This window comes from Puma concolor, chromosome B4, assembly GCF_028749965.1.
Source record: "Puma concolor isolate L17-30 chromosome B4, mPumCon1.1.hap2, whole genome shotgun sequence".
Classification (NCBI taxonomy): Eukaryota; Metazoa; Chordata; class Mammalia; order Carnivora; family Felidae; genus Puma; species Puma concolor.
Window position 1 is genome coordinate 105,157,021 of NC_141673.1, and position 25,602 is coordinate 105,182,622.

Consider the following 25,602-nt stretch of genomic DNA (forward strand, 5'->3'; position numbering starts at 1 on the left):
GTCACGTGACCGCAACGCTCCGCCGGCGCCAATTTCAAACAGCGGAACAAACTGAAAGCTCCGGTGCCCGACCCCACCCCCGGCCCCCCGGCCCGGGACCCCTCCCCTCCCGGGATCCCCCGGGATTCCCCACCCCTCCCGCACCGCCGGGGACCCGGCCGGCCTGGCGCGAGTCCCTGTCCGGGCCCCTGGCTCGGCCCCCAGGTTGGAGGAGCCCGGAGCCCGCCCTTGGAGCCACAGCCCAGCAGCGGCGGCTGCTGCAGTCGGGAGGTGAGCGGGGGGCGGAGGAATGGAGTCTGAGGCCCGGCCCGGGCAGAGGCAGGGAGACCCGGCCCGGGCGCCGAGGTCAGGGGGTCTAGTAGCAGGGCACGCGACCCGAGTGGAGGTTTGGGGCCACACGGAAACCAGGGCTGAGAGAGGGTGCAAACTTTTTCTGCATCCAACCTCCTGGCCTAGTCCTCACTCCTTTCTCAAAGCACCTTTTGGCCTTCCCTGGAAGTTTGACCTCTGCACCCTGCCCACAACCTTGAGAGGGCTGCTGGGGTGGCCTACCTTTCTAGGCAGACTGGCTGGGATGAAGACTGGCTTTATTCTGCATTAAGTCAAAGACAAACCTGTCCACACCCTCCCCTGCTCCCAGGCGCTCTCACCACTAAGCAACACTGCCTCCGCTCCACCCTTTTCCAGGGCCCTTCTCCTGGATCCTGAGAACCTGCAAGGTTTCTCTGGTCCGGATGGGCAGTGGTGTCGGAGGGGTCACTCTGGAAGTCCCCTAGGTTAGATAAAGTGTTGGCAATGATAAGAAAAGACTGGTCAGAGAGTAGGAGGCAAAATTAAGCCTTAGACCAGGAAGATATCTTTTGGGGATGGGGAAGGAATAATAGTATCTACTGTTTGGCAGGGGGGAGAGGGAGGCCTGAAGAGATAGGAGGTAGAAGTAAAACTGAGATTTTAAAGTAGAGGAAACCTGGTTATAAAGGAAAGGGAGGGGGGCAGAGCGGAGAGGGCCTATGAGCTCTAAGCAGACAGCAAATGTCATAGGGGTGTCACAGTCATTTTCAGGGAGATAGATGTCCTAAAACAACCCATTCCTCTGTCAAAGTGCCTCTAAATAGGATTGCACAATGGTACATGATAGCAGAGTATCCTGTGTATCTATCTATTTTCCTTAACATTGCAAAATCACCTTAGCATATTGATGATAGCGCATTCTATCGGTCAGGAGATAATGGATTATAGTCTTAGTTCTGGAAGAGAAATTAAGCAATACAGTAACATGCTTAGAAAGTTAAAATATGAATAAGCACATGCAAGTACTAAAATGTCACTATATAAATAATTTGTAAATTGGTACAACATGGTGATTATATACTTAATAATACTATATTGTATATTTGAAAGTTGCTAAGAGAGTAGACCTTAAAATTTCTCATCACAAGAAAAAAAAATTGTAACTGTGTGTGGTGATGGATGTTAACTAGACTTACTGTGGTGATCATTTCAGAATACACACAAATATCAAATCATTATGTTGTGCACCTGAAACTAATATGTTATGTGTCAATTCTATCTCAATAAAAAATAAAAGTACAATAAATAAATAAATAAATAAATAAATAAATCGTAAATTGTGAAAGAAAGATGAACTTTTTATAAATGCAAGGATAATGGCCTGGGAAATGAATAACACCATGGGCCTTGAATAGAGCAGTTTCGTCTTGAGATTTTGTGAAGGAGGTGATGGCATGAGAGCAAGATTACAATCTGCCTTTCTCTCCCCTCCCCTCCCCTCCCTTCGCTTCCCCTCCTTTCCTGTATGGGCACTGATCCTTTTATTTATAATTAAGATGCTATAAACATATACCGGCTTTATCAACCCTAAAATAGATTATGGGAGCAGAGTTTTGTCAGGACTCCTAAAATTGCCAATGTCCTCCTATTCCAGCATTCCTGTCCCTACAGTCACTACAAGTGATCTGTATTATAGGAGGCAGTGATAGGAACTTCCACATTTTTGTAACTGTCCCACTCGTTTCTGTAGCCAAACATTCTTAAGCTTCCAGAAGACTTTTGGCCATGTTGACCTACATTCAACCCAATCCCACTTTCCCCTTTTGAAATGCTTCAGTTTTAGCCTTGTTTTGTCATACAACTCATCTCCTCGTTGTCTGAGGTCTTTATGAGGCCCAGAGATCATTAACCTGGGCACATGGGCTCATGTTTCTCGTCATGGAAAGAGGAAAACGCCTTTCTCTAACAGAACCTCCTTCTCAGCCTAACAAATCTCTGACATCCTGCTGTTCCTTGCACTTTCCAGGGTCTATACTTGTGATTCTCAATGGAGAGTGAAAGCACAGATTCATAATGAAAACCAGCCCCCGTCGGCCACTGATTCTGAAAAGACGGAGGCTGCCCCTTCCTGTTCAGAATGCCCCAGGTGAAACATCAGGAGAGGAACCTAAGAGGCCCCCTGCCCAGCAAGAGCCTGGTCAAGCACAGGCCTCCAAGGAGGCGGCAGACTCCAACTCTTGCAAGTTTCCAGCTGGGATCAAGATTATTAACCACCCCACCATGCCCAACACCCAAGTGGTGGCCATCCCTAATAATGCCAATATCCAGAGCATCATCACAGCATTGACCGCCAAAGGAAAAGAGAGTGGCAGCAGTGGGCCCAACAAATTCATCCTCATCAGCTTTGGGGGAGCCCCCACGCACCCTTCAGGACACCAGCCTCAAGCCCAAACCAGCAATGATCCCAGGAGGACAGAAGTGGTCACTGAGACCCTGGGACCAAAGCCTGCAACTAGGGATGTGAATCTACCTAGACCACTTGGAGCCCTACCTGGGCAGAGATGGGAGAGCTGTGGTACGTGGCCTGCAAGGCAAAGGAGTGAGGAGCCCAGCCTTTCCTTTCTGGTAGCAAGGACCACAGTCCGTCACGTTGATACCTAACAGGCACCTAGCCTGAACCAGGGGAACGTCTTGTCTTTCTTCATCTCGAATCCTTGACCCAGATCCTTTGGGTGCCATCGAAAGTGCCCCAAGTATAATTTAGCATTTCTACTACTTTCTTCATATTAGAAAAGGATGTTTATTTTTTCTAGTTATCTTTCCCATTGACCATATAAGGAAATAAGAATCTTTCTCCATTTTAATAAAGGAGAAAACTGAAGCATGAGGAGGAAAAGTGACTTTCTTTGTGCCAATACCCAGTAACTCTTTTGTAAGGTTACCTTGACTGATCGTAAGGCTCACTGAAATGCAGCTGGAGCAATGCTCCTGAATTTCTCCTGAAATCCATAATGGGGCAGAGTATCTGAGGGCCACATTAGATTGAGCATGTGTTCCCTGTCCCTAAGGGTAGAGGTCTTAGAGAGCTGCTCCCTAACCACCGATTTCAGTGGGCCTGCCAGGCAGTGGACCGGGCAGCTAAGTGGCATCTCGCATTGTTTCCCCTCTAGCTGGCGGTGAGGCAGCAGGCTGCACTCTCGACAACAGCTTGACCAACATCCAGTGGCTCAGAAAGGTGAGTTCTGATGGACTGGGCTCCAGCAGCATCAAGCAAGAGACGGAGGAAAAGGAGAATCGTCACCTGGAGCAGAGTCAGGTAAAGGTGAACAGTTCTGTCACTCACTAGGGAAGTCAGGGCCAGTGCAGGAAATTTCTAAGAAGGGAAATGGATCAAGTGGCCTGTGGAGGAGAATTTCCAGGTTCCGGTATTAGCACTTCACTTACTGTGATTCTACATAACTTTTGAGCTACCTACCTTTCTGCCTGGAATCTTTTTTTTTTTTTTTGCCCGGTCTCTGAAATTTCCTTGAGGGCAGATTCCCCTGGCTCACTCTGTATTCCATTAACACAAAGTTTAGTACTCTGCCCTTAGCAGGTACTTAGTAGGTATTCACGAAATGATGAAGAGATCTTAGTGTGGAAAGCCACTTGAACTTTAAAGAGACACCCCCAACAGCATGAAAGGAATGGAGCATTTTTAACAAGATAGATTTATTAGAAGATACAGTAAATAGCAAATAAAGTGACTGAGGTGTGAATTTTAAATACTTCCCCAGCAATCAAATTTGATTTGGCCCAGGCTTGTTTTTCACAGTTACCACACTGTTGCATACATCCTTAAATCATTCATTCAACAACCTTTATGAAAGTGAAAATTTGCATGGATGTGTGCATAAGTAAAAACTCAGCTGTTTGCTTCAAACTTGTGCACTTTCTAAAGTTAGACCTCCATTTTTTAAAATGTAAATGATCAGCTTTTTGCCTAAGACTTAGCCAGATGTGTGTTTTGCAGACGTTTGTCTGTCCCATGCTCTTGGGAATATGTCTCTCATAGAAACACTGAAAAGAGACAGTTTTATTCACATCACATTAGTAGAATGCAGACGAAGACCTTGGTCTCCTGACCCCCCAGGTCTGAAAAATGGGTACTGGGCTTCCACTTATTATTGGACAGTATATTCGACAAAATGAACAGTGACAGAGAAATGGCTCCACATTGTCTAGGGACATCGCTACCGTTCCTAATCCTAAAATTTGATTCTATGGAATAGTGGTCTCAGATGAGTTGGTTTCTAGTATAATTCTGCAGGTTAAAGTTTTCTCTAGGGAATGTTCTTAAGGGGCCCCGGGGAGGTCTTATGAACTCTTCCATGTCATTCCTTTTTCTCCTTGCCTTTGGCTTCTCATAACCCTCAGGTTGAGGAGCCCCCGGGAGCATCAACTTCCTGGCAGGACTCTGTGTCTGAGCGGCCACCGTATTCTTACATGGCCATGATACAGTTCGCCATCAATAGCACCGAGAGGAAACGCATGACCTTGAAAGACATCTATACTTGGATTGAGGACCACTTCCCCTATTTTAAGCACATTGCCAAGCCAGGCTGGAAGGTACATAACAACCCATGACAACCCATAGCAACCAAAGTCAAGGTCACTCTGACCCCGCAGTTTGTCTACACAGATGTGCAGCAGTTCTGTGTCTGGTACTCTGAGGAAGCAGTTAAATGCAAAGGAAGCTGGAATTATAAACAATTGCATCTTTTAGACTGTGACTTGATCCTGCTGAATCCAGGCAAAAAATGGTCAACAACAGCTCTGCAAAGCACTTCATTGGTCCCTACCTAAATGGAGTCTCTCCAGTGTAACACTAAGCCTACTTTTGCGCTACATTGAAAGGCAGCTGGAGTGACTAAGTAGCAATGAAAAAATGCTGTCTTTGAGCCTCGTGACCTGAGATTCACCTCCTATAATGTCACATGTCATCTCCAGAAGGCAGGGACTTTCTCTTCATTGTACTTGTGGGAACACTGAGGTCCTTTGGAGTTGCTGTAGCTCACTCCACACTGTCAGAGCTACAGTGTTGATTTTCTGACAGGTGGGCAACTCCAAGCAAGGGTTTTTTGTTTTGTTTCCTCCACAGTAGAATTCTTAACTGCACTGTCTTACCTCAAAGAAATTTCCTAGTTTCTTAGTTGCTTTACTTACCTATCTTGCTACTGATTGCTTCATAGCCTCCGTACCCTTTCCTTGCTGCTGACAGCCATCCAGTTCTTTCCTTTATCACCAGCTGATGGCTTTATGGACTGATGGCTTGATGGCCCAGCTTGCCAGCTCTGCAGTGTGGAGCGGCAGGGGAGAGAGTCGCCAATAGGCGAGATCATGAGGATCCTGCTGGCCACAGTCGGGGAGGCCTGAGGCTGCTTTCAGCCTCAGGAAACATCAAAGGTGATAATTCAGAAGCTGAAGTAGCTGGTAACTAGTTGCCTTTCTCTCCTTCCAGAATTCCATCCGCCACAACCTTTCTCTCCATGACATGTTTGTTCGGGAGACATCTGCCAATGGCAAAGTCTCCTTTTGGACTATCCACCCCAGTGCCAATCGCTATTTGACATTGGACCAGGTATTTAAGGTGAGTGTCCTGGCTTCATCTCAATAGGGCCAGAGTTGGTCATCATAATATCCATCTCAAAAGGAAACAAGTCCTCCTTGTGATGATCTTACCCGGCCAGGGCCGAGTTAAAAGCCAGCCAGCCCAGAGATGAGCTGTATAAAACTAGCTGAATTCAGTACAGTTGACAGATACCAAATGACACACTTCTGTGCCAGACCAGGCCGTGGAGGAGACCGCTTTGATCCAAACAGAGGACTACTCTGGGCAGTGTTTCCCTAACTGCCTTGCAGATAAGAATTGCCTGCCACCTGTTAAAAAAATACAGCTTCCCAGGTCCCTCCCTGGGGGCTTCTGACTCAGTGGGTCTGGAACGGGGCCAGGAATACATATTTTTAACAGGCATCTTGGGTGATTCTTACAGAGAAAGTCTGGAAAACCATTTTAAAAGAGCCCTTCTTTAGCCTGGAGACCAGAAATTGAGCCATCAGAACCTCTTTTCAGAAATGATTGTTTGGGGATTTCAGGGTGCCCATAAGGCCGCTATCAGCTGTAACTGTTCTCCTGGGAGGGGAAGTTGTCCCGGGTGGCCCTCAGCATCAAACAGAAATAGCTGTTTTTCCCGACCTGGTCAGATTGGCCACGCTGGTGGTAACTTCATTTCATTTCTTTCCCACAATGCCTGACCGCCACCAGCCACTGGACCCAGGGTCTCCACAATCGCCTGAGCACTTGGAATCAGTAAGATTCTTTTCCTCCTGGCTCGGGGCTTGGCCTTGTTTTCCTTTCACTGCTCAGCATGACTTTAGTGGACAGGGGAAGGGAGCCTGGGGCTGTGTGACTTCCAGCCCTGAAGGCAGAGCACCCCTGAGCTTCTGGGAGTAAGGAAATTTATACTGCCACCTCATTCCCCCACCAGCTTCTGCCCACTTCCCTCCCCTCCCCGCACCCCACGCTCTGGGCATGACGAAGGTTCACTGAGCAGAGCGGGGTGTGGCAGCAGGACATGCCACGGGCTTCGTGCGAGATGGCAACCACAAGTGCATGGCATGGGCCTGGCAGGTGGCAGTTTTCTCTCTTCCTTTTCTACCTAGCTTTTCTTTGTCGCTCCTAGAACAACACGCGTTAGCATCCCCCGGGGGTGGTGAGGACACCCAGATGAGGTGGTAGGACTGTCCTGCCATCATAGATCTGTGTGCCGTCCACCTCTTCCCACTAACCAGGCTTTGGAGACAGTGCTCACCTGCATCTGCCCCAGACGGCCTTTTCTTTCTGGGCCATCGGTTAGCTCGGTGCACAGTCCCAGAGCAGCTGGTGGGTTCTCCTGCCTTCTCCCCCTGCCTTATTAACCCAGGTTTCTTTCTCTCCCCATCTGCCACAAGCAGCAGCAGAAACGACCCAATCCTGAGCTCCGCCGGAACGTGACCATCAAAACTGAACTCCCACTGGGCGCACGTTAGTATGGGAGAGTGGGCATCAGGCTAGTCCTTGCTCTGGGGGCGTGTTTTGAGTCTGAGCCCAGAGAAGGAGAGCAAAGCTCCTGGGATTGAGAAGGGGTTTATCCCTGGACCCCTGCTCCTGATCTCCCCTGTTTCCTCTTAGGGCGGAAGATGAAACCACTGCTGCCACGGGTCAGCTCATACCTGGTACCTATCCAGTTCCCGGTGAACCAGTCGCTGGTGTTGCAGCCCTCAGTAAAGGTGCCATTGCCCCTGGCAGCTTCACTCATGAGCTCAGAGCTTGCCCGCCATAGCAAGCGGGTCCGTATTGCCCCCAAGGTGAGTGGCTTCGGTTTTTCTCCAAGGAGAGACCGCAGTCAATTAAAAGTGTTGGACCTCTAGTTTGCAAAGCACTCTGCTAAGTGTTCCTTGAGAAGTTTGTAAATCTATATGGGTAGACAAGGCATAAATACAAAGGAAAATTCAAGAGCATTAGAAGAGCTAAAAAAGAACTTGGATTACAATATGAGTGGTGTCAGAAGACCCATGAATACCTAATGAGTTTATAAGAATACAGACCAGGGGGATGATGATAGATGGGCTGGGATGGGTAAGGAAGAGTTCACACAGGAAGTAGGTTTTAGAAAGACGTACATTTGGATAAACAGGTGTAGCAAGAGCATTCTAATTGGCAGTGCCATGGAGGCAGGAGATGCCAGTTTATACCTAGTAACAGCAGAGTGATTGGGTCAGGTTTTCATCCTTGGTACTATTGACATTTAGGGATGGATCATTCTTTGTTGGGGGTGGACAGGCGTGGTCCTGTGTGCTGAGGGATCTTTAGCAGCACCCCGTGTCTCTCCCCACTAAAATGTGTCTGGACATTGCCAAATATCCCATAGGGAGCGGAAGAGTGCAGATATGGCCCCTGGCTGAGCATCAGTGGTCTAGCTTGAGGAGAAGGTGAGGAGCCATATCTTGATGGGCTATCAAGTGTGGACATAGAGAAGGATTTGTGAGCAAGAGCTCTCCTTTAATAGAGCAGAAGAAAAGGCCCTCCCTGCCTCCTCCACTGAGATGGCAACAGCATGGGCTCTGGAGTTCAGAGAGACTTGGCTTTGCTTTAGTTTTGTTTTTGTTTTTTTATTTTTTTTAACTTTATTTTGAGAGAGAGAGAGAGAGAGAGAATGCATGTGCGAGCGTGGGAGGAACAGAGAGAGAGGGAGACTGAGGATCCCAAGCAGGCTCTGTGCTGTCAGCGTGGAGCCTGACTCAGGGCTTGATCTCACAAACCGTGAGATCGTGAGCTGACCTGAAATCAAGAGTCAGACTCCACCAACTGAGCCACACAGGTGCCCCTATTTTTTTTTATTTAAAAAATACTTTTTAAATATACATAAAATTATACATACTACCATAAGTCATTTTACCTAAATGTATCCATATGACTGTAGCACATATACTGTTCTTGTTTTAATGCAGTCTTTTTTTCTTCACCCACATCCCCCCTGCTGACATCCCCCCCGTTGACAATTTAGTATGCTTGCTTTTATAATTTATCCGTGCTCTTAGTGTACTATACATACATCTTGCCATAGCCATTTTATATAGGCACATACAACACGCAGAACATTAAAAACGGGACCTCGTTGCACTTTTCTGCCACATGGAAATTCTTCCAATTCACTTGGCATTGGCTCTAATTCATTGTTTTTTAATGGCCACCTAACATTCCACTGTGTGGCTATGCCAAAAATTTTCCAGCCATTCCGCTTTTATGGGTACATTTTGCTTCTAGTTTTTTTTTTTTGCCCTATGAACAACACTGCAGTAAATATCTTTGCAAGTATCTTTCTTACAAGTGCTTGTATTTCCATGGGATAGAAAACCAGGCACAAAATTCCTGAGTGGAAACGTGTTACCAATTTTATTAAATATTTGCTAGATATTGGTTTCCAAAATCATATACAGTATTTTACATTTCTACCAGCAATATATGACAAGACCTATATCTTTGCCAGCAGTCGGTATAGTCTTTTAAATATTTGCCCATCTGCTATATATAAATGATATCTCCTTGTTTCATTTTATCTTTTGTTGCTTATCGGTAAGTGTGAGTACCTTCTTATTATGTTGGGTCACTTGGAATTGTTCTCTATCAGATACTTATTTATGGGCTTGGCCCATCTTTCTATGGGGTTTTGATAATATGTGAAAATTCTTTGTTATTAAAATACTAACTTCAGGCTTTTATGCTGAAGATACTTCTTTTACTTCTGTTGTTTGTTTCTTTGTTTATGGAATCTCTTGCCACAGTAAGATTTTAAGTTTTTATGTAGTCAAATATGTCTCTCTTCTCTTTTACAGCTTCTGGGTTTCCAGTCTTGCTTAAGAAGGTCGCACCCACCCTCAGATTGTACATGTAGTCTCCTAGATTCTCTTTCAGGATTTGTATGGTTTTACTTCTTCTGTTTAAGTCTTTGTACATGGTATGAAACAGGCATCCAATTTTATTTTCTCTCCGATGGGTACTAATTATACCAGCACCATATTAAATGCACTTTTACTCCCCGGAATTGAACCACCGCCTTCATCCTATATTCTCCTATTTAATAGTCTGTAAAAGTTTAAAAAGACAAAAAAGAGGAACAGCACCAGCATGTGGCTTGCTTTAGCCAGGATCTTGTGTCCCGCCTGGTGACCAGGTTGAATCTCAAGGCCTGGAGAGCTCTGTCTCACCGTATCCCTGCTTCGCTTGCAGGTGCTGCTAGCTGATGATGGGGTGGCCCCTCTGCCCACCGCAGGGCCTGTGCAAGAGGACAAATTCCTGCTTGGAGAAAGGCTGTCTCCTCTGCTTCCAGTTCAGTCCATCAAGGAGGAAGAAATCCAGCCCGGGGAGGAAATGCCACTCTTGGGGAGACCCATCAAAGTAGAGAGCCCGCCCTTGGAGGAGTGGCCTTCACCATGCCCATCTGTCAAAGAGGAACTGTCGCACTCCTGGGAGGGTTCGTCCCACTCTCCCACCCCGAGGCCCAAGAAGTCCTACAGCGGGCTCAAGTCCCCAGCCCGATGTGTCTCGGAAATGCTCGTGATCAAACGCAGGGAGGGACGGGAGATGAGTCGGTCTCGCAGAAAACAGCACCTCCTGCCTCCCTGTCTGGATGAGCCTGAGCTACTCTTCTCCGAGGGCCCCGGGGCTTCCCAGCGAGCCACAGAGCTCACTTTGCCCGCAGTGTCCTCCGAGCCCACCTCCCGGCTTGGCTCCTGCCAGGAAGAGGGAGGACCCTTTAAGACACCCATTAAGGAGACACCGCCCATCTCCTCCACCCCGAGCAAGTCTGCCCTCCCCGTGACCCCTGAATCCTGGAGGCTCACACCCCCAGCCAAAGTAGGGGGCCTGGATTTCAGTCCGGTACAAGCCCCCCAGGCTGCCTTTGGCCCCCTGCCTGATTCCCTGGGGCTAACGGATTTTAGCACCACCCCGCTGAAAAGTATCCCACTCTTTGACTCACCCCGAGAGCTCCTCAATTCAGAGCCCTTTGACCTCACCTCTGACCCCTTCAGCAGCCCTTCCCCCTCAGATATGGAAGTCCCCAAGCCGGGCTCCCCCAGGTCACAGGTTGCCAGCCTTTCAGCCAACCGTTCTCTGACGGAAGGCCTGGTTCTGGACACAATGAATGACAGCCTCAGCAAGGTCCTCCTGGACATCAGCTTCCCTGGCCTGGAGGAGGACCCTCTGGGCCCTGACAGCATCAACTGGGCTCAGTTCATTCCCGAGCTGCGGTAGAGGCCTGACCTTACCCTTGCTGCCCAAGCCCTCCGCACTTCCAGGAGCTCGTGCACCTGGGCCATCCAAGCCCTCTGAGTGAGGACAGCAGGCAGGGACTGTCAGCTCCTCTAGCTCCACTTTGCCTGCTTATGCCAAGGCAGATGTCCCGCCGTGGCCGCCACTGGGCCCTCTGCAAGCCGCGAGGGCCTGGTGACTGGTCCCTGGGCCACCTGATGCTCCCCAAGAAAATCTGACTCCTCACTCTCCCTGCTAGGAGCTGAAGGGTGAGAACAGCAAAAGAAAGGATGAAAGAGATTAGGAACCCCCCCCAAACTGTGCCTGTGCCCAGCAGTCCCCCACCTTCCTTGCTCCTTGTAAATAGTGTATATTCTCCAAATTAACCTCTAATTATAAATATAAGCTTATTTCCTTAGATCATTATCTAGAGACTGCCAGAAGGTGGGTAAAGTGACAAGGGGTTTCAGTTTGCTTCTGTTCCTTGCTTTTAATTCCCAGAGAAGGGAGGACCTGCAGTGCATGGTTTCTTCCAGGCCTGGGGTACTTGCCTCAAGGGCTCTTTACTGTAGGCACCCAGACAAGCAGATCTGCTTCCTAGGGTCCCTCTTATTGCCCCTCCCTCCCACCTTCCCACATTTCCAAGTCAGCTTTCCTGCACAAAGAAATCCTGGTAAAAGGTTAAAAGGTCTAATGGGTCAAGAGTTGAATTGGGGGTGGGGGAATGGATGCATCTGAAGCAAAGAATGGGTGTCCAGATGTGCTCCCAAGAGATGTTTCTCTGATAATATCCCTAATCACGCCAGAGAGACTAGCATTGCCAAGAACTTGGCCCAAGGCTTGAGAAGACTAAAAGGGCCCTATCCTGCCCTGCCTAGCTTCCTTAGCTCACTCACACCTCAGCTTTGCAAAGAGCCACCCTAGGCCCCAGCTGACCACATGCATGTGAGCCAGCTCAAGAACACTACCATAACTCAATAAAATCCAGGGTGGAAGTGTGGTCTCTGGTGCATCAGTGTCTGGTCCCTGAGGCGTAAGGAGGGGTTGGAGAAGAATGTGAGAAATATTGGACATGGTGGTGACAAAGAAGAGGTAAGGCCTGAAGCTGAGAAGAAGCAGGTGAAGGAGAGTGCTAAGGGCTTTGGCCTGGACTGCCTCCCACACTGCACAGGCACACATTTTTAGCACAGAAACTGCCAGCTTTCTCTTTAGAACCCCTGAAACTGATGGTTAACTTAGGCCTTTTAGAGATCCCTGTAAGGGAAAGGCCTGCAGAGGGGCAGGACCATCCCCTCCTGCAGGATTAGGGAAGGATGAGCACAGTTTTAGATGCCTCATGGCCACCTCCACCCTAATCCAGGTCAGCCGGCTCTGCTTCTTTTCTCTTCCTGCCCTTCTAGGCAAGCCCTTCCCAGAAGCCCCTCTGGTTACCATCTTTTGCAGTCAAAACTTAGGAGTCCTATCCCATGCCTGTCTCGCCTGAAAGGCAGCCAGGGCCCAGGGGACTGATGAGTGCTCCCAGGGAGAGGTAAGGGCCTCCTCCTGCGACACCATCCAAGAAACATCACCATAGCAACCCCAACAGCAAACAATGCTGCCAGGAAAGTCTTCCCTTACCAAGCTGCTCCTCCTGGCAGTCAGGCCCAGAAGAGGAATGGCCAGTAGCCCACAGAGACAACCCAGAGGGCGGAATAATCCACTCCATGTCCAAGAACCTTTCTTGCAGGTAGGAGGTGGGGCCCCATCTCCACAGCCTATCTGTTTGCACCCTGCTGGACTAAGGCCTCCCCCTGGGATGGGCCATACTTTCCTCTGGTCAGTAGATTGGCCCAGAGCTCTCCACTTACTTCCTCTCTTAATCCTGTACTACTGTGAACACAGAGCTCAGAACAGAGGAAAGGAGGTGCCTGGTTAATACACCTACTAGGGTGATGCTGTGGAAATGACAGAGGAGTGGGCCCAAGAGACAGGTGAGCTTTTAGGATCAATAAAGTCCTAGGGTGGAAAGGAGGGAGAAGCACTTTAGAAGAGCATATGTGATAAGCAGTGCAGACAGATGGCTCAAGTCCCAGCTCTGCCACTTGGGTGAGCTATTTGCCCTCATTGTGTCTTGCTTTTTGCATCTTTGAGATAGGACAGTAACAACGCTTGCTCACAGGGTTATAGGGTTAACTGAGTTGTAGATGTATTTACCACAGTGTCAATACATATTTGCTACTGTTTATTTCACGGGAGGTGGGACACAGAAAAGGGAAGGAGGCAGCCTTCTAGATGTTTTCCATACTTGCTTGCATTTGGATGAGAAGTGAGGGAAATGCACCAATGACAGTAACAGGTCAAGTCCGGGAGAGAAGAGCACCTGGGCTGCATTCTCCCGAGAAAGCTTTTCCTTCTATGCGCGTTGCCCGGTAATGGGCACTACCCCTCACTCCACCCCCCCCACCCCATCCCCACCCCCACCCCTCAGTATCCTCAGGCTTAGGATCACCAGCTCCAGGCAGGGGCGCGGGAGAGCCAGAGCGCGGAGGATGTGGAGTAAAGAGTGGAGAGGAGGGAAATCAAAACCCAACAGACGGAGAGAGAGCGAAAGCTGAGGAATCCTACAGAGCGGACATAACTTCTGACGGCAGGGCAGGCGCGGAGAGAAGGGTTCCGGCCAGGCCACCGTGTCCTGATGAGAGTCCGGGGTCCGAGGAGGCCGGCAACTTGTCTCTGCGGCTGCTCCTGAAAAGAGAGGCCGAGCGGTCCCCCCGGCACCCTTTTGTCTCTCCCTAGATGGCCCACGCCCGAGAGCCCCTCCTGACCCACCAACCGCTGGCCCGGCGTGAGTTCCTCCTCCCCAGTGAGCCCGGGGAGTGGCCCGGCTTCACCCGGCAGGCCTACCACCGGCTGGCCCTGAAGCCGCCGCCTTGCACCGAAACGAAATCCGAGGTGCGCCGCCGACTGATCTGCCCTTGGAAGGACGCGGCGCCGCACACGTGGGGCTTTCACACGTGGCTCGATGTGGGCCGTTTGCCAGCCACCTTTCCCACCAGGCCCGACAGGCCCTACGACAGCAACGTGTGGCGCTGGCTGACGGACTCCGGGGCCCATGGCCGCCCCCCAGCGGAGCCTCCCATCCCTCCTCCCTCCTGGATGGGTCCCAACAGCTTTCTGACCTTCACCTGCTGTACTCCCATCTTCGCGGACGACAACAGGAAGAACCAGGTGACCGTCAGGACGGTGCAGGAACTGAGGGAGCTGGAGAAACTCAAGCTGAGGAGTGAAGCAAGGGCACCTCCCCTCGACGCCAAGGGCAACATCCTGCCCTCGAAGAAGTTCAAGAAGTAAGAGGAGCTCCTTCCTCTCTCTGATTCCTGTTTTCTGATGACGCCTACCTTGGTACTCTGACCTTCACGCCTTTGGGCATCTGACAACTAAACTCTGTTCTGAGTGTAGCTGGAAGGAAGGTGTTGGGAGCAAGAGAGGGGACAGCCAGGGGAGAGGCTTAACCGTTTAACTAGAATGCAGGGGATACAACTAGGTGCTTAACACCTGCTAGGCCCTGGCAGTACAGAGAGATGTCATCCAGTCCCTTCCTACAGGGAGCTTATGAAAGGCAGAGACCTACCTACATGCATGGAAAGGCAGCTGACCATTCAAGCCCACGCGTGCTACGTGCCCAAAATGTGACACGGATAGAGAGTGTGGTAAGAACATCAATTACTAGTGGAAAGTCCTGAGATCTGGAGTCAGAGGTTTAGGTTAAAGTCCAGACTAGGCAAATTGTTTCGTTTTTCCAGACTCAATTCCATCCTTGATAAAATGGGGACAGTAAACACCATGTCTTCCAACCTCGGTGAAGAGAAAATGGGTAATGAATATATGAGAGCACTATACAAAAAAACATGTTACTACAGAAATTCAGAAGAAGGAGGGGGTGCTGTGGGCTGGAGCATTCCCCCAGGAAGGCTTTGTGGGGAAACCAGGTAAAGGCTGGAAGGGTAGGAAGCCCTCAGAAAGGTAGAAAGAAGGGGGTAGAGGATTGACTGGTCTGAGAAGAGACAGCAGTGTGGAAGGAGTTACTGGAGTACCCAACAGCCCTCCCTCCCTGCCACTGTGGGAGCACACACAAATCTCCAGTCTAGTCAAGGGGATAAGAGTCAGGAAATGGGGTGGGGAATAAGGACAGAATATCTCAAATTCCAATCCCAAGGGCATTAACAGAAGCACTAAAGGGTTGGAGGGGAGGCTGTGGAGATTTTTGATTTTTTTTTTTAATGCCAACAGTTGGTGATTTTGAGAGAAGATTATTCAGGACCTTGGCTTCTCTCTGCAGCCCTCGCAGTACAGATTATTGGTTGCTAGTATGTGCTAACACTAGGGATACAAAGGTGATAAGACTTAGATCACTCCTCAAAAAATAAAAATAAACTTCAGTGAAATAATAGCGCCAGATGTTCTAATCACTTGAGTTATATTACTTATACCCTCCCACTACCCCAGATAGAAACTATTACTATCAACTCCATTTTACAGAGGGGGCATCTGAAACGGAAAGGTCACTTATTTCGCCCAAGTTCATATGGCCAGTAAGTGGCAGAGCTGGGATTGGAACCTAGAGAGCTCAGTTTCAGAACTGTGTTCTTAACCTCTGTGCTCCACTTCCCCTCCTGTCTACCTGGGGAATCAAACAAGTTCACAGCTACTCCTGATGTGATATAATGTTCTATAAAGACAGCATAAGAGAAATACAATTATCCATATAAAGAGCTTAGCACAATGCTCAGCAAACAGGAAACCTGTGTGTGATGGTGGAAGCCTTGTGGGTTCAAGAGCCAAACACATCTTAGGTTGCAGTCTCCCCAGCTCAATCCCAAACTTACTATACAACAAAGAAACTTGACTTTCTTTAAGCCTGACTTCCTCAAGTCTGGATTGGAGATGTACCTGGTACCTTGCAGGGTTGTTAGAAGACAAAAAGGCACAGTGCCTGGTGTAGAGAAGGGGGCTCAGTAAATCGTGTCATTAGTACACTGTCCCCATGAGAGAAGGATCCTTGTTTCCCTCTGTTTGCTGCTGGAGGCCCAGTCCCTGGAGCCAGGAATGAAAGAGTCCCAGGCAAGGTTTTGCTGTTCACGGAGGACGTGGTACCTGAGCTACGTGGACCTTGAAGAATGTGTACAAATTCACCAGGTGGGAACCAGACAGGATGGTGGTAAGAAAGGCCCATCCAGTCCTGTTATTCCTTTCGAGCAGTTCTCTAAGGCATTAAAATATAGTTAAAAATGTCTCTAGATCAGCGACCAAGCACATTTTGAACATGAGAGACCCAGAAAGGACTTCAGACAGGTCTAAGCTTCAAGAAGTCCATGATATTGGTGAGAAATAGAACATTTATACATAAACTCATGATATTGCTGAGAAATAGAACATTTATACATAAACCCATGATGTTGAGAAATAAAACATTTATACATAAATAGAACATTTGTACATATACATAAACCCATTTATACATACATCAACTCTGGTTGATGGTACATACAATCACCTGGGTCTTTTAAAAAAATGTGTGAGACCCACCCATGAGATTCTAATTTACTTGGCCTGGGGGGTGTGCAGCTTGAGCACCGGAATTTGCAAAAGGCTCCTAGGAGTGATTCTAATGTGCAGCCGGGCCTGAGAATGTCTGATGTAAACCAAAGACAGTAAACAGGAGGACATCTACTGGACGAGGTGCAAAGCATGTTGAAACAGGAAATTTGCCACTATTCAACTATGTTTTTTAAAAGGTCCATTTCTCTCGGTTGAACCTAACACTACAGGCCTGTAGAAGAGGGAGCCATCAGATCAGGTGTCATATGGCAGCAGGTCAGAGCAGGAAGGGCTCTGAGACCTCATCAAGTTCACCAGATGAGAAGGGGCCCTTGTGTTTCATTCTCTCTTCTTCCTGCTGGCACTGTGTTAGCAGAGGAAGTGGGACTGAAAGACAAAATCTGGATAATGAGATACAATATGTAAAAAGGATAGGAGACTGACCATCTAAACAACATAATTTCACCATCTTAACACCAAACACACACACAGGGTGCATGCTATCTGGATAGGCCAATATCCAATCAGGAGGAGAGACAGAAGTGATTCCCTACAACCTGATCATTCGTTAGCTTGTGTTAGCTTAATAGAAACATATTGGCAAAACATGGCTTTATACCTCAGTCTCAGGATGCGCACGACAAATATACTTTCAGAATACAAATGCATTATTTTCTTGTGGCACTCACATCAATGACAACAGTTGGTCACCCTTTGCCACCATCAAAAATCTAACAGGATCCCAATGATGATTCTTTCTTATTTTGAATGATTTCAGTTTGGGATCATGATTGGTTAGCATTTTATCATTGTCATAAGTTGAAATGATTCAGATTTTTTAAAAAGCCTACAGAATTTTTAAAAGTATTCTCTACATCCAGTGTAAGGCTCGAACTCACAACCCTGAGATCAAAAGTCGGATGCTCTACCGGCTGAGCCAGCCAGGCTTCCCAAGTCCATAGAATTTTTAAGCATGATTTGATATTTAATACTAAGGCTTTTAAAAAAAATTTTTTTTCAAGAGGAACATGAAGAATTATAAATTTGGGGGCTTACCTTTGTAGCATTGTGAAAATAAACTTTGAGTAAGCTATGAAAAAAGCATCAAACTTTTCCTTCTTACTCCTTCCACCATGGCTGCATCCCTCTTTTGACCTCTTTGTTCTCTCCACACCCCTTTCCCCCAACACGTACCGGCACATCTCAGCTGGTGGAAGGTTTGAGCCTGGAGGCCTCCAGCTCATGCCCAACCCACTTCCCAATGATTTCGCCAGGGGCTGGCCCTGCCCAAACCCTCTGCCTCATTACCAGGAGAAGGCGCTAAAACTGGCCTTCCTGCCTAGTGCACCTCTGAGCCAGGACCTCCTGAGGAATTACCAAACCCTGATAGAGAACCGGGTTGCCTTGTCCCTCTATCAACTTTCCAAGGCACAACCTGGTAAAACCTTAGTGAGGAAGACCAAGAGAAGACCTGGACAGAGCTAGAAAAGCCTCCAGCTGGGCAGGGACCACTGTGGGCTACAGCGTTCTCAACCAATGCACCTTCAACAAGAAGCTTCTGCAGAACAGAACCTCTGCACCATCCCTCCAGCTTCAGGCCACCTCTGTCCCCCAGGCTTCTAGAGACTCTACTTAAACTCTAAATGATTATCTGTCTTCCTTGGAGGATGCTCTCATAGCAGGTGGGAGGATTGAATCAGGTAGAGCAGAGAGAGCAGAGGAGGATACAGTTTTTAGGGACAGAATGAGGAGTGGGGAGGAAGAAGGTGTGTGTGTGTGTGTGTGTGTGTGTGTGTGTGTGTGTGTGTTGGGGTGGGGGGAAAGGCACTGTAAGAAATGTGAATAAGAAATTACCTTTACTCCCATAATCCATTTGGAACAAAACTGGGATTGGTCAAGGTACAGGAAGCTTCTTAGACAAAATAACCTCAATTCCACACCTCCCTAGACCATTTTAATGTTGGACAGAGACCAGAAGCAACTCTGCTGGGTTGCAGTTCCCATGCAGGGTCTGGGGGAGCAGAGGTCAGGCCAAGGCTGGTGCTGGAAGATGGAAAAGTCAGGTCTGAGGAAGGCTGACCAGGTCTCTGTGGAGGAACAAGAGTACAACAAAATGGAGATTCAAGGCAAAATAGTAGTCACCCCAGAGCATAATGTCAGGGCCTTGGGCCTATGTTGTGGTTGACCCCAAATGCCTCAGCTTTTGTCATGGGGGGCCAGAGACAAAAGGCCTAGAGTAGAGACAGGCAAATCGGGTTGGTCAGAAATGTGCTAACCCCAGCTGGGGTGGAGATTGGGTATGGGAAACCCAGTAGAAGGGGCAGCGGGGAGGTGGCTGGAAGGGGAGAAGTTGTATGGTGGGGGCCTACCTCACCTCCTCTTGCCCCTGTGACACCCCAAGTTGGTCGTCTTCCTTGGCTGGGATTCTCCTAGCCTGCTGGCCACTGCCCTCTCACCCACTTTTCTCGAGCCCCCTAGGTACCCGGGTATCAAAACCCCACCAGGGTTCTTGCCCTGGTTTAACCACTGACCAGCTATATGACCTCAGGCTTTCAGTTTCTTCCTCGGCACAGTGGGAGTTACGAGGGTACAACTAAGGGGAATAAATAAAATAAGTGAAGTACCCGCGAAGTGTCTGAACATTGGAGGCCCTCCATAAACGAAGTTATCAACCAATCATTACTCATGGGATGAAAACAATGGATGGGCTATTATACAGTCATAAAAAGGAATGAAGTACTCATACCTGCTACAGTGTAGATGAACCTCGACAATATCACACTGAGGGAAAGGAGCCAGACACAAAAAGCTGTATATGGTATGATTCTATTTACATGAAATATCTAGAATCGGCAAATCCATAAAGACAGAAGGTAAATTGCCAAGTGCTGGGGGTGGGGGAAATGGGGACTGACTGCTCAGTGGGTACAGGGTTTTCTTTTAGGGTGGTGAAAATATTTCAGAACTAAATAGAAGTGGTGGTTGCGCAACATCACAAATGAACAAAATGCCACTGGATTGTATACTTTAAAAATGGTAATTGCTCAGGGAGCCTGGGTGGCTCAGTCGGTTAAGCGTCCGACTTCTGCTCAGGTCATGATCTCACAGCTCCTGTGAGTTAGAGCCCCGTGTCGGGTTCTGTGCTGACAGCTTAGAGCCTGGAGCCTGCTTCTGATTCTGTGTCTCCCTCTATCTCTGCCCCTCCCCCACTTGTACTCTCTCTCTCTCTTTCTCTCTCTCTCTCAAAAGTAAATAAATATTAAAAATAAAATTAAAATGATTACAATAAGTAGGGTGTGATATAGTGAGTTTCCAAATTTTCTTCTAGTTCCAAATCTAAAGTTCTATTAATAGTTCTTCTCCTTAACACTTCTCCCCCTGATATGTATGGGGGATGGGTGGGGGCGACCAGAGCCAAAGGGTGAAGGAGAATTCTCTCAGTACTCCAGGGGCTTGCCAGAGCTCTGGGAATGTGCCCATTCTCCCCACTCTGGGTTAGGAATAATGGTGGAAAGCAGGGGGTCCCCTCACCTAGGATCCTAACATGTCAGAGCTGGGCAGGCCATGAGGACACAAGTCGAATCCCCTCAGTGTTTAGGTGGCCAACCGAGGCCCATGGGCAAGTGACTTGCTCGGGGCCACAAAGCCAAGGAGTCCCTGCCCCTCCTGGCAGTAGAAAGGAGGCTGGTTGCTAGGACTCGGGGGCTTGTTTTCTCATCCAGCCTCTCTTCCGTTATTCTACTTCTGCCCATGATGCATGGATTTTGTCACCTCCACAATGAAAGGCCCTGGGGAAACTTAGAAGGTTGGTATGAAGGTTTGGGGGGTGGGAGGAAGTAGGCCATTGGCGTTCTTCAGAGAAGGCTGCCTACCCCCTGGCCTGGAAGGTGCAGGAAAACAGAATGGTAAGGTGCACTTACACAGACTCCTGCCTTGGCCGACCAAGACCACTCAAGAGGTTGCTAGCCTCATGTCAGAAGGACTTCCACCCTTCCCACCAGCTGTTTGCTCTGTTCTCTGGATAGCAGTCTTTTTCCTGCTGGCAGGGAGACCACAGCATTATCAGAGGCCTTCTTGTCCACTGGCCACCCTAAACTGCAGAAGCAACACCCTGGAAATTCCTGATGCAGTGGGCCGTGGAGATCTGAGGGACAATGATAGCATCCATACACCCTCCTGGTCCTGGGGTCTCTTCCAAGGCAAGCCCCAGCTCAACCTGCTGGCAACCATGAACATCCCTCATCCCCCAACCCCGCATTCACTAATAAATATGGCATCCTCGAAAGCCTCTGTTGGGGTGGAGTGGGGGATTCCTGTAACCCAGACCTGCCTTAGATATCTACTGTCCTACCACAACTTTTGACGGGAAGCAGGGTGAGCATCCCTCCCTCGACATATCACCAACCCCATGGGACACCTTAAGACCTGCTGAATGCCACCAGCCTCATGGAAACTGATTAATCTCACCCAGCATGGAGGCCTCAGAGCCGCTTCCGGGTCAACACCTCCCCTTCCTCAACCACCTTATCCGTAAGCCAGGTATAGTCTCATGAGCTGGATGGCCAAGGCCAGTTCAGGTCCCTGAGTTACCAGGGCCTGAGGGATGGTTGGGGGTCAGTGAGTGCTGGAGGGACTGGGAACCCCTGAAGGAGATGCAGGGGTTTTGCCAACCATGGTCTTCAGTCTTCATTCTTCATCTGGCTCTCTGCCAGTGTTGTCCTGTCTAATTGCCATCCCTCAAAAAGCCCCATTGCTGCTCCCCAATGTGACACATCAGACATCCTCTCTCCAGGCTTCCCCAGATTCACTTCCCACCTTCCTTAGGGCCCTCTTCCCTGTCATTTCTACTCATCACTGACTTGCTTACTCCAAGCCCTTTGTCTTCTTGCTTCTCTTCCACCTCCAAGCCCTCTCCTATTTGTACTGTCTGCTGAACCACATATATATATTTATTTACAATGTAAATAATTGCTTCTTCCTATTTATCATATTTAGTGGTTTTCTGTGGCCACTCATACAGTTCCCCATCTCATGGTAGTCTCAAGCCAACACACACTCTGTAGGTCCCAGGACAGAACCTCACAAATGCCTCCATGCTTGTAAGCTAATGCTATTGCATCTTGCCATTGTTCAGAGGCAAAGGTTTTGCTGGGTCGCTCCCCTCGGCCCACCATCACTCCCACTGGATGTCCACTGAACACTGACACTAGGTATCATATATGGTTCTTAGAGAATAGTCGCTGACTTCGTTAGCATGAATGTCACTAGGAAATGGAGGTCATGTCTAGGGGTGCCAAGGGCAGGCCCAAAGCTTAGGCAAGGAGGAAGGGGGAAATGGAGGGAAATGGAAGCAAGAAAGGAAGCAGATAAACACAAGAGGGAGGAAGAGAAATATTGAAGCCAGAGGAAAGGCAAAACAGGAGTCTCTGAAGCTCAGAGGTCCAGAATATTTGGTGGCTTTGGGCAGCTTGGTCAGATTCTCTGAGGTTATTTGCAGGATCCAGATTTTGACAAAGACCCCCGCGGTGAGAAGAGTTGGCAAATAAATCCTATGCGTGCAAAGGAAAGAGGGGATGAGTAGAATAGGGTTTTGAATGATCCCCTAGGGCATTAGTTGGATTCTGCGGCTGAAAAATTCAGGTGGGGAACTCGACAGGCTGTTCTGGTGTCTCATCACCTGCGTAGATGGGGTAATAACAACATGTTTCCTCCTGTGTCCACTGGAGTCCTGCTGCCCAATGCATTCAACTAATGTCTTAGCCTGGTAGTTTTTGGGGTGGAGGTAGGGTGATACATTTCAAAACTGGTATGATCTCCTGGGACCTTTGCTGGACAGGAGAATTCTGGAAAACAGCTTCATTCCTGTCCTCAGCAGATCTGACAGGGCCAGAGGATAAAGACTGAAATAGAACTGGCTGCCTTTAACCTTCCACGGGCTCAAGGGAGCTGTTTGTCTAGCTCTGAATAACCCATTCTATGAAGAATATTCTGGGAATTTCCTTATGTGGCAGAGCAATGTCTGGGTGATTTCACTGTGCCAAATGAGCTCTCCTCCCCATCCCTACCATCAGAGATAAGAATTGGTACTAGTCAGCCTTGAAGAAAAAAGGTTACAAGAAGAGGTATAAAGATATTCAGAGGCATGAAAGTGTATCACAAGGAAGGTGGGAACCAGTTCATCTCCATCTCTACTAAGGCTTGGACAGGAAGGCAGGGATTCTGAATATAGGTACAGGGATTTAGATTAGATATAAAGAACTTCCTGAGTCAGTGGAGAGTTGCTGGCATAGATTAGATCAGGTTCAAGGAACCAGCTGTGAATCTATTTGGGCCAGTGCCATCCAATAGAAATATAATAGACCGGTATATGTAACTTTAAATTTGTTAGTTGCCATATTAAAAAAGGTAAAAATAAACCAGTGAAGTTGATTTTTATAATGTACTATATTTTATTTAATACAATAGATCTGAAATATTATGAATATAAAATAATGTAATCCATGTAAAAATAGTTGAGATATTTCACATTGTTGTACTGTTTTCAAAATCTGGTGTATATTTTACACTTACAGCAAAGCTCTCTTCAGCCTAACCACACCTCAAGTGCTCAATAACTGTATGTAGCTGGTGACTGCTATATTGGTCAGCACAAATCTAGACTTGCTAAGGGTTGTCTGACACCCAATGGCAAGTATAAGGTGTGATCTGGTTTTATCTGAAGGCAGAAAGTTCTCTAGAGACCTGAGAGCCTCTGAGGGTAAAAGTCAAGAAAGCCTTAACTTAGGAGCCCCTCTCAGCCTTCCTCATTGCCAGAAATACAAAGACCCATCACCCTCTGGCTGTTCTTAGAACCCACACAGCAGTGTTCTGGGTTCTCTTTCAGTAGAGGGAATCCCAACTTCCTCAGGTCTGTTGGACTTGGGGTTTGGCGGCTAGTCAACCCAAATGGGAAGAGCACTGCGCCAAGCAGGGCAAGGAAAAGGGTTCATCCTGGGGTAGACAAGGTAGCTCTATTCTCTCCATGGCAGGAGACAATGCTCCATACCTCAGTCAGTCTTCTTGGTGCAAGTGACTGGTCACCAGAGGAGCCAGGCTGGACAGAAAGGATGGACAGGTGTAAATCTACCCTGTCTGGGGTGTATGTGGGGACAAGCACTGTCTCAGCCTACCTTATCTTACCTGCAATATTCTAAGTTCTCTGTCTGAGACACCCTTCCTCCAGGTATGTGCACAGCCTTCACCTTGTTCTCATCTCGGCACAGTGTCATCCACCCACCACCCTACCCCCATCACTCTCTCTCCTCTCATCCTGCTCTAGTTTTGTTCAGCATTTACCACAACCTGACATTATAAATGTCATTCTTCCTTGTCTGCCTTCCACGTTACAATGTGAACCCCATGAGGGTGGGGCCTTCATTTGGTTCACCATCATAGGCCCAGAGCCTACCTCAGTGTCTGGCACATAGTAGGTGCTCAATAAATATTTTTTTTGACTGAATGAAAGGAAAACTTGCTATAATTCAGAGGAGAACCAGTGCAGTGAGGGAGCCAAATCTCACACTTCCATTTTTCTCCTCATGAAATTTCTGAATCTGGATCCATTCACTTCAACATCTATGTGAACCACAAGACGAAATAAATGAGAGAAATTACAGATATTTCCCAAGTATCTTGGAAGGGAATATCTCCACTTCCTCTGTTCCTCACTGTAGAAGACTGGTTTAATCTTCCTGAATAGTGCTCCTGGAAGTTTTCTCCCCCTGTGTCTCATCATTAGACCTCAATGTAGTTATCCCTTGTTAATGAATTGGTTTGTTGAACTCTATAATCTTTAGGTTAAAAAAAATGACCAGGGGATGAGCATCTGGCTGGCTCATTGGAAGAGTGTGTGACTCTTGATTGTGGGTTCAGGCCCCATGTTGGATGTAGAGATTACTTAAAATAAATAAGCTAAAAAAATGACCAGGGGAGGGGAGTGAGGTAAATTATTGGCAAAGACACAGAACACCCAGCTAAGGATACAAAGTGACCTCAGAACATTCCCTGGCACTCTCCACCATCATTTTTTTTTTTTAGAGTTAGACGAGGCTAGATTTTTTTAAGCCAAAGTATAGTTGGCATATACTATTAGTTCCAGGTGTACTACATAGTGATTTGACAATTATATACATCATGCAGTGCTTGCTATTGTGAGTGTGGTTACCATCAGTCACCCTACAAAGTCTTAAAATATTATGGACTATATTCCCTAGGAGATAATTTTCACCCTCATGAATTATTTTTTATAGTTAGAAGTGTATCTCTTGGGGTGACTGGGTGGCTCAGTCTGCTGAGCATCTGACTTCAACTCAGGTCATTGTCTCATGGTTTGTGAGTTCAAGCCCCATATTGGGCTTGCTGCTGTCAGCACAGAGCCCGCTTCAGATCCTCTGTCCCCCTCTCCTTCAGCCCCTTCCCCCTTGTACTCTCTCTCTCAAAAAAATAAATAAAACATTTAAAAAAAGTTTGCACCTCTTGATCCCCTGTACCTGTTTTGCCTATCCCCCTAATTCCTTCCCTCTGGCAACCATCAGTTTGTTCTCTGTATTTATGGGTCTGTTCCTGCTTTTTGTTTATTCATTTGTTTTGTTTTTTAGATTCCACATACAGATGAAATCATGTGACATTTGCCTTTGACTTAATTCATTTAGCATACTACCCTCTTGGTCCATCCATGTGGCTGAAAATGGCAAGATCTCATCCTTTTTATGGCTGAGTAGTATTCCAGTGTGTGTGTGTGTGTGTGTGTGTGTGTGTGTGTGTGTACTACATCTTTATTCATCTGTGGGTAGACACTTGGATTGCTTCCATATCTTGGCTATTGTAGTTAGTGTTGTAATATGTATAAGGGTATATATATCTTT

General features: G+C 47.8%; 2 protein-coding genes and 1 long non-coding RNA gene across 7 annotated transcripts; 2 read left to right on the forward strand and 1 right to left on the reverse strand.

Annotated features, from left to right (window-relative positions):
- The first annotated feature begins 102 nt into the window (after nucleotides 1-102).
- Nucleotides 103-12,122, forward strand: FOXM1 (forkhead box M1). Of its 4 annotated transcripts, none has more exons than XM_086714311.1 (9): nucleotides 106-270; nucleotides 2,318-2,866; nucleotides 3,462-3,607; nucleotides 4,708-4,899; nucleotides 5,792-5,920; nucleotides 6,596-6,640; nucleotides 7,282-7,354; nucleotides 7,502-7,677; nucleotides 10,100-12,122. In XM_086714311.1, the coding sequence occupies exons 2-9, from the start codon at nucleotides 2,365-2,367 to the stop codon at nucleotides 11,123-11,125; spliced, it is 2,289 nt and encodes a 762-aa protein (XP_086570437.1). In that variant the 5' UTR covers nucleotides 106-270; nucleotides 2,318-2,364; the 3' UTR covers nucleotides 11,126-12,122. The 4 variants fall into 4 exon arrangements, with proteins under 4 accessions (XP_086570441.1, XP_086570440.1, XP_086570437.1 ...); XM_086714313.1 differs by having other exon boundaries at nucleotides 108-270; nucleotides 7,285-7,354; XM_086714315.1 differs by lacking the exon at nucleotides 4,708-4,899 and having other exon boundaries at nucleotides 103-270.
- Nucleotides 12,123-12,434: 312 nt separating this feature from the next.
- TEX52 (testis expressed 52) lies at nucleotides 12,435-18,355 on the forward strand. The gene is made up of 3 exons (XM_025930862.2): nucleotides 12,435-12,848; nucleotides 13,898-14,448; nucleotides 17,890-18,355. Exons 1-3 carry the CDS (start codon nucleotides 12,714-12,716, stop codon nucleotides 18,182-18,184), a joined length of 981 nt encoding a protein of 326 aa, XP_025786647.1. The 5' UTR covers nucleotides 12,435-12,713; the 3' UTR covers nucleotides 18,185-18,355.
- On the reverse strand, nucleotides 13,600-23,978 carry LOC147579391 (uncharacterized). 2 transcript variants are annotated; one of them, XR_015253879.1, is made up of 6 exons: nucleotides 23,879-23,978; nucleotides 20,620-20,738; nucleotides 19,231-19,292; nucleotides 18,554-18,786; nucleotides 14,281-14,956; nucleotides 13,600-13,846 (listed from the first exon to the last, which is right to left on the reverse strand). It is a non-coding gene; the product is annotated as an uncharacterized LOC147579391 (long non-coding RNA). The 2 variants fall into 2 exon arrangements; XR_015253880.1 differs by having other exon boundaries at nucleotides 20,620-20,735; nucleotides 23,879-23,967.
- Between the last annotated feature and the right edge of the window lie 1,624 nt (nucleotides 23,979-25,602).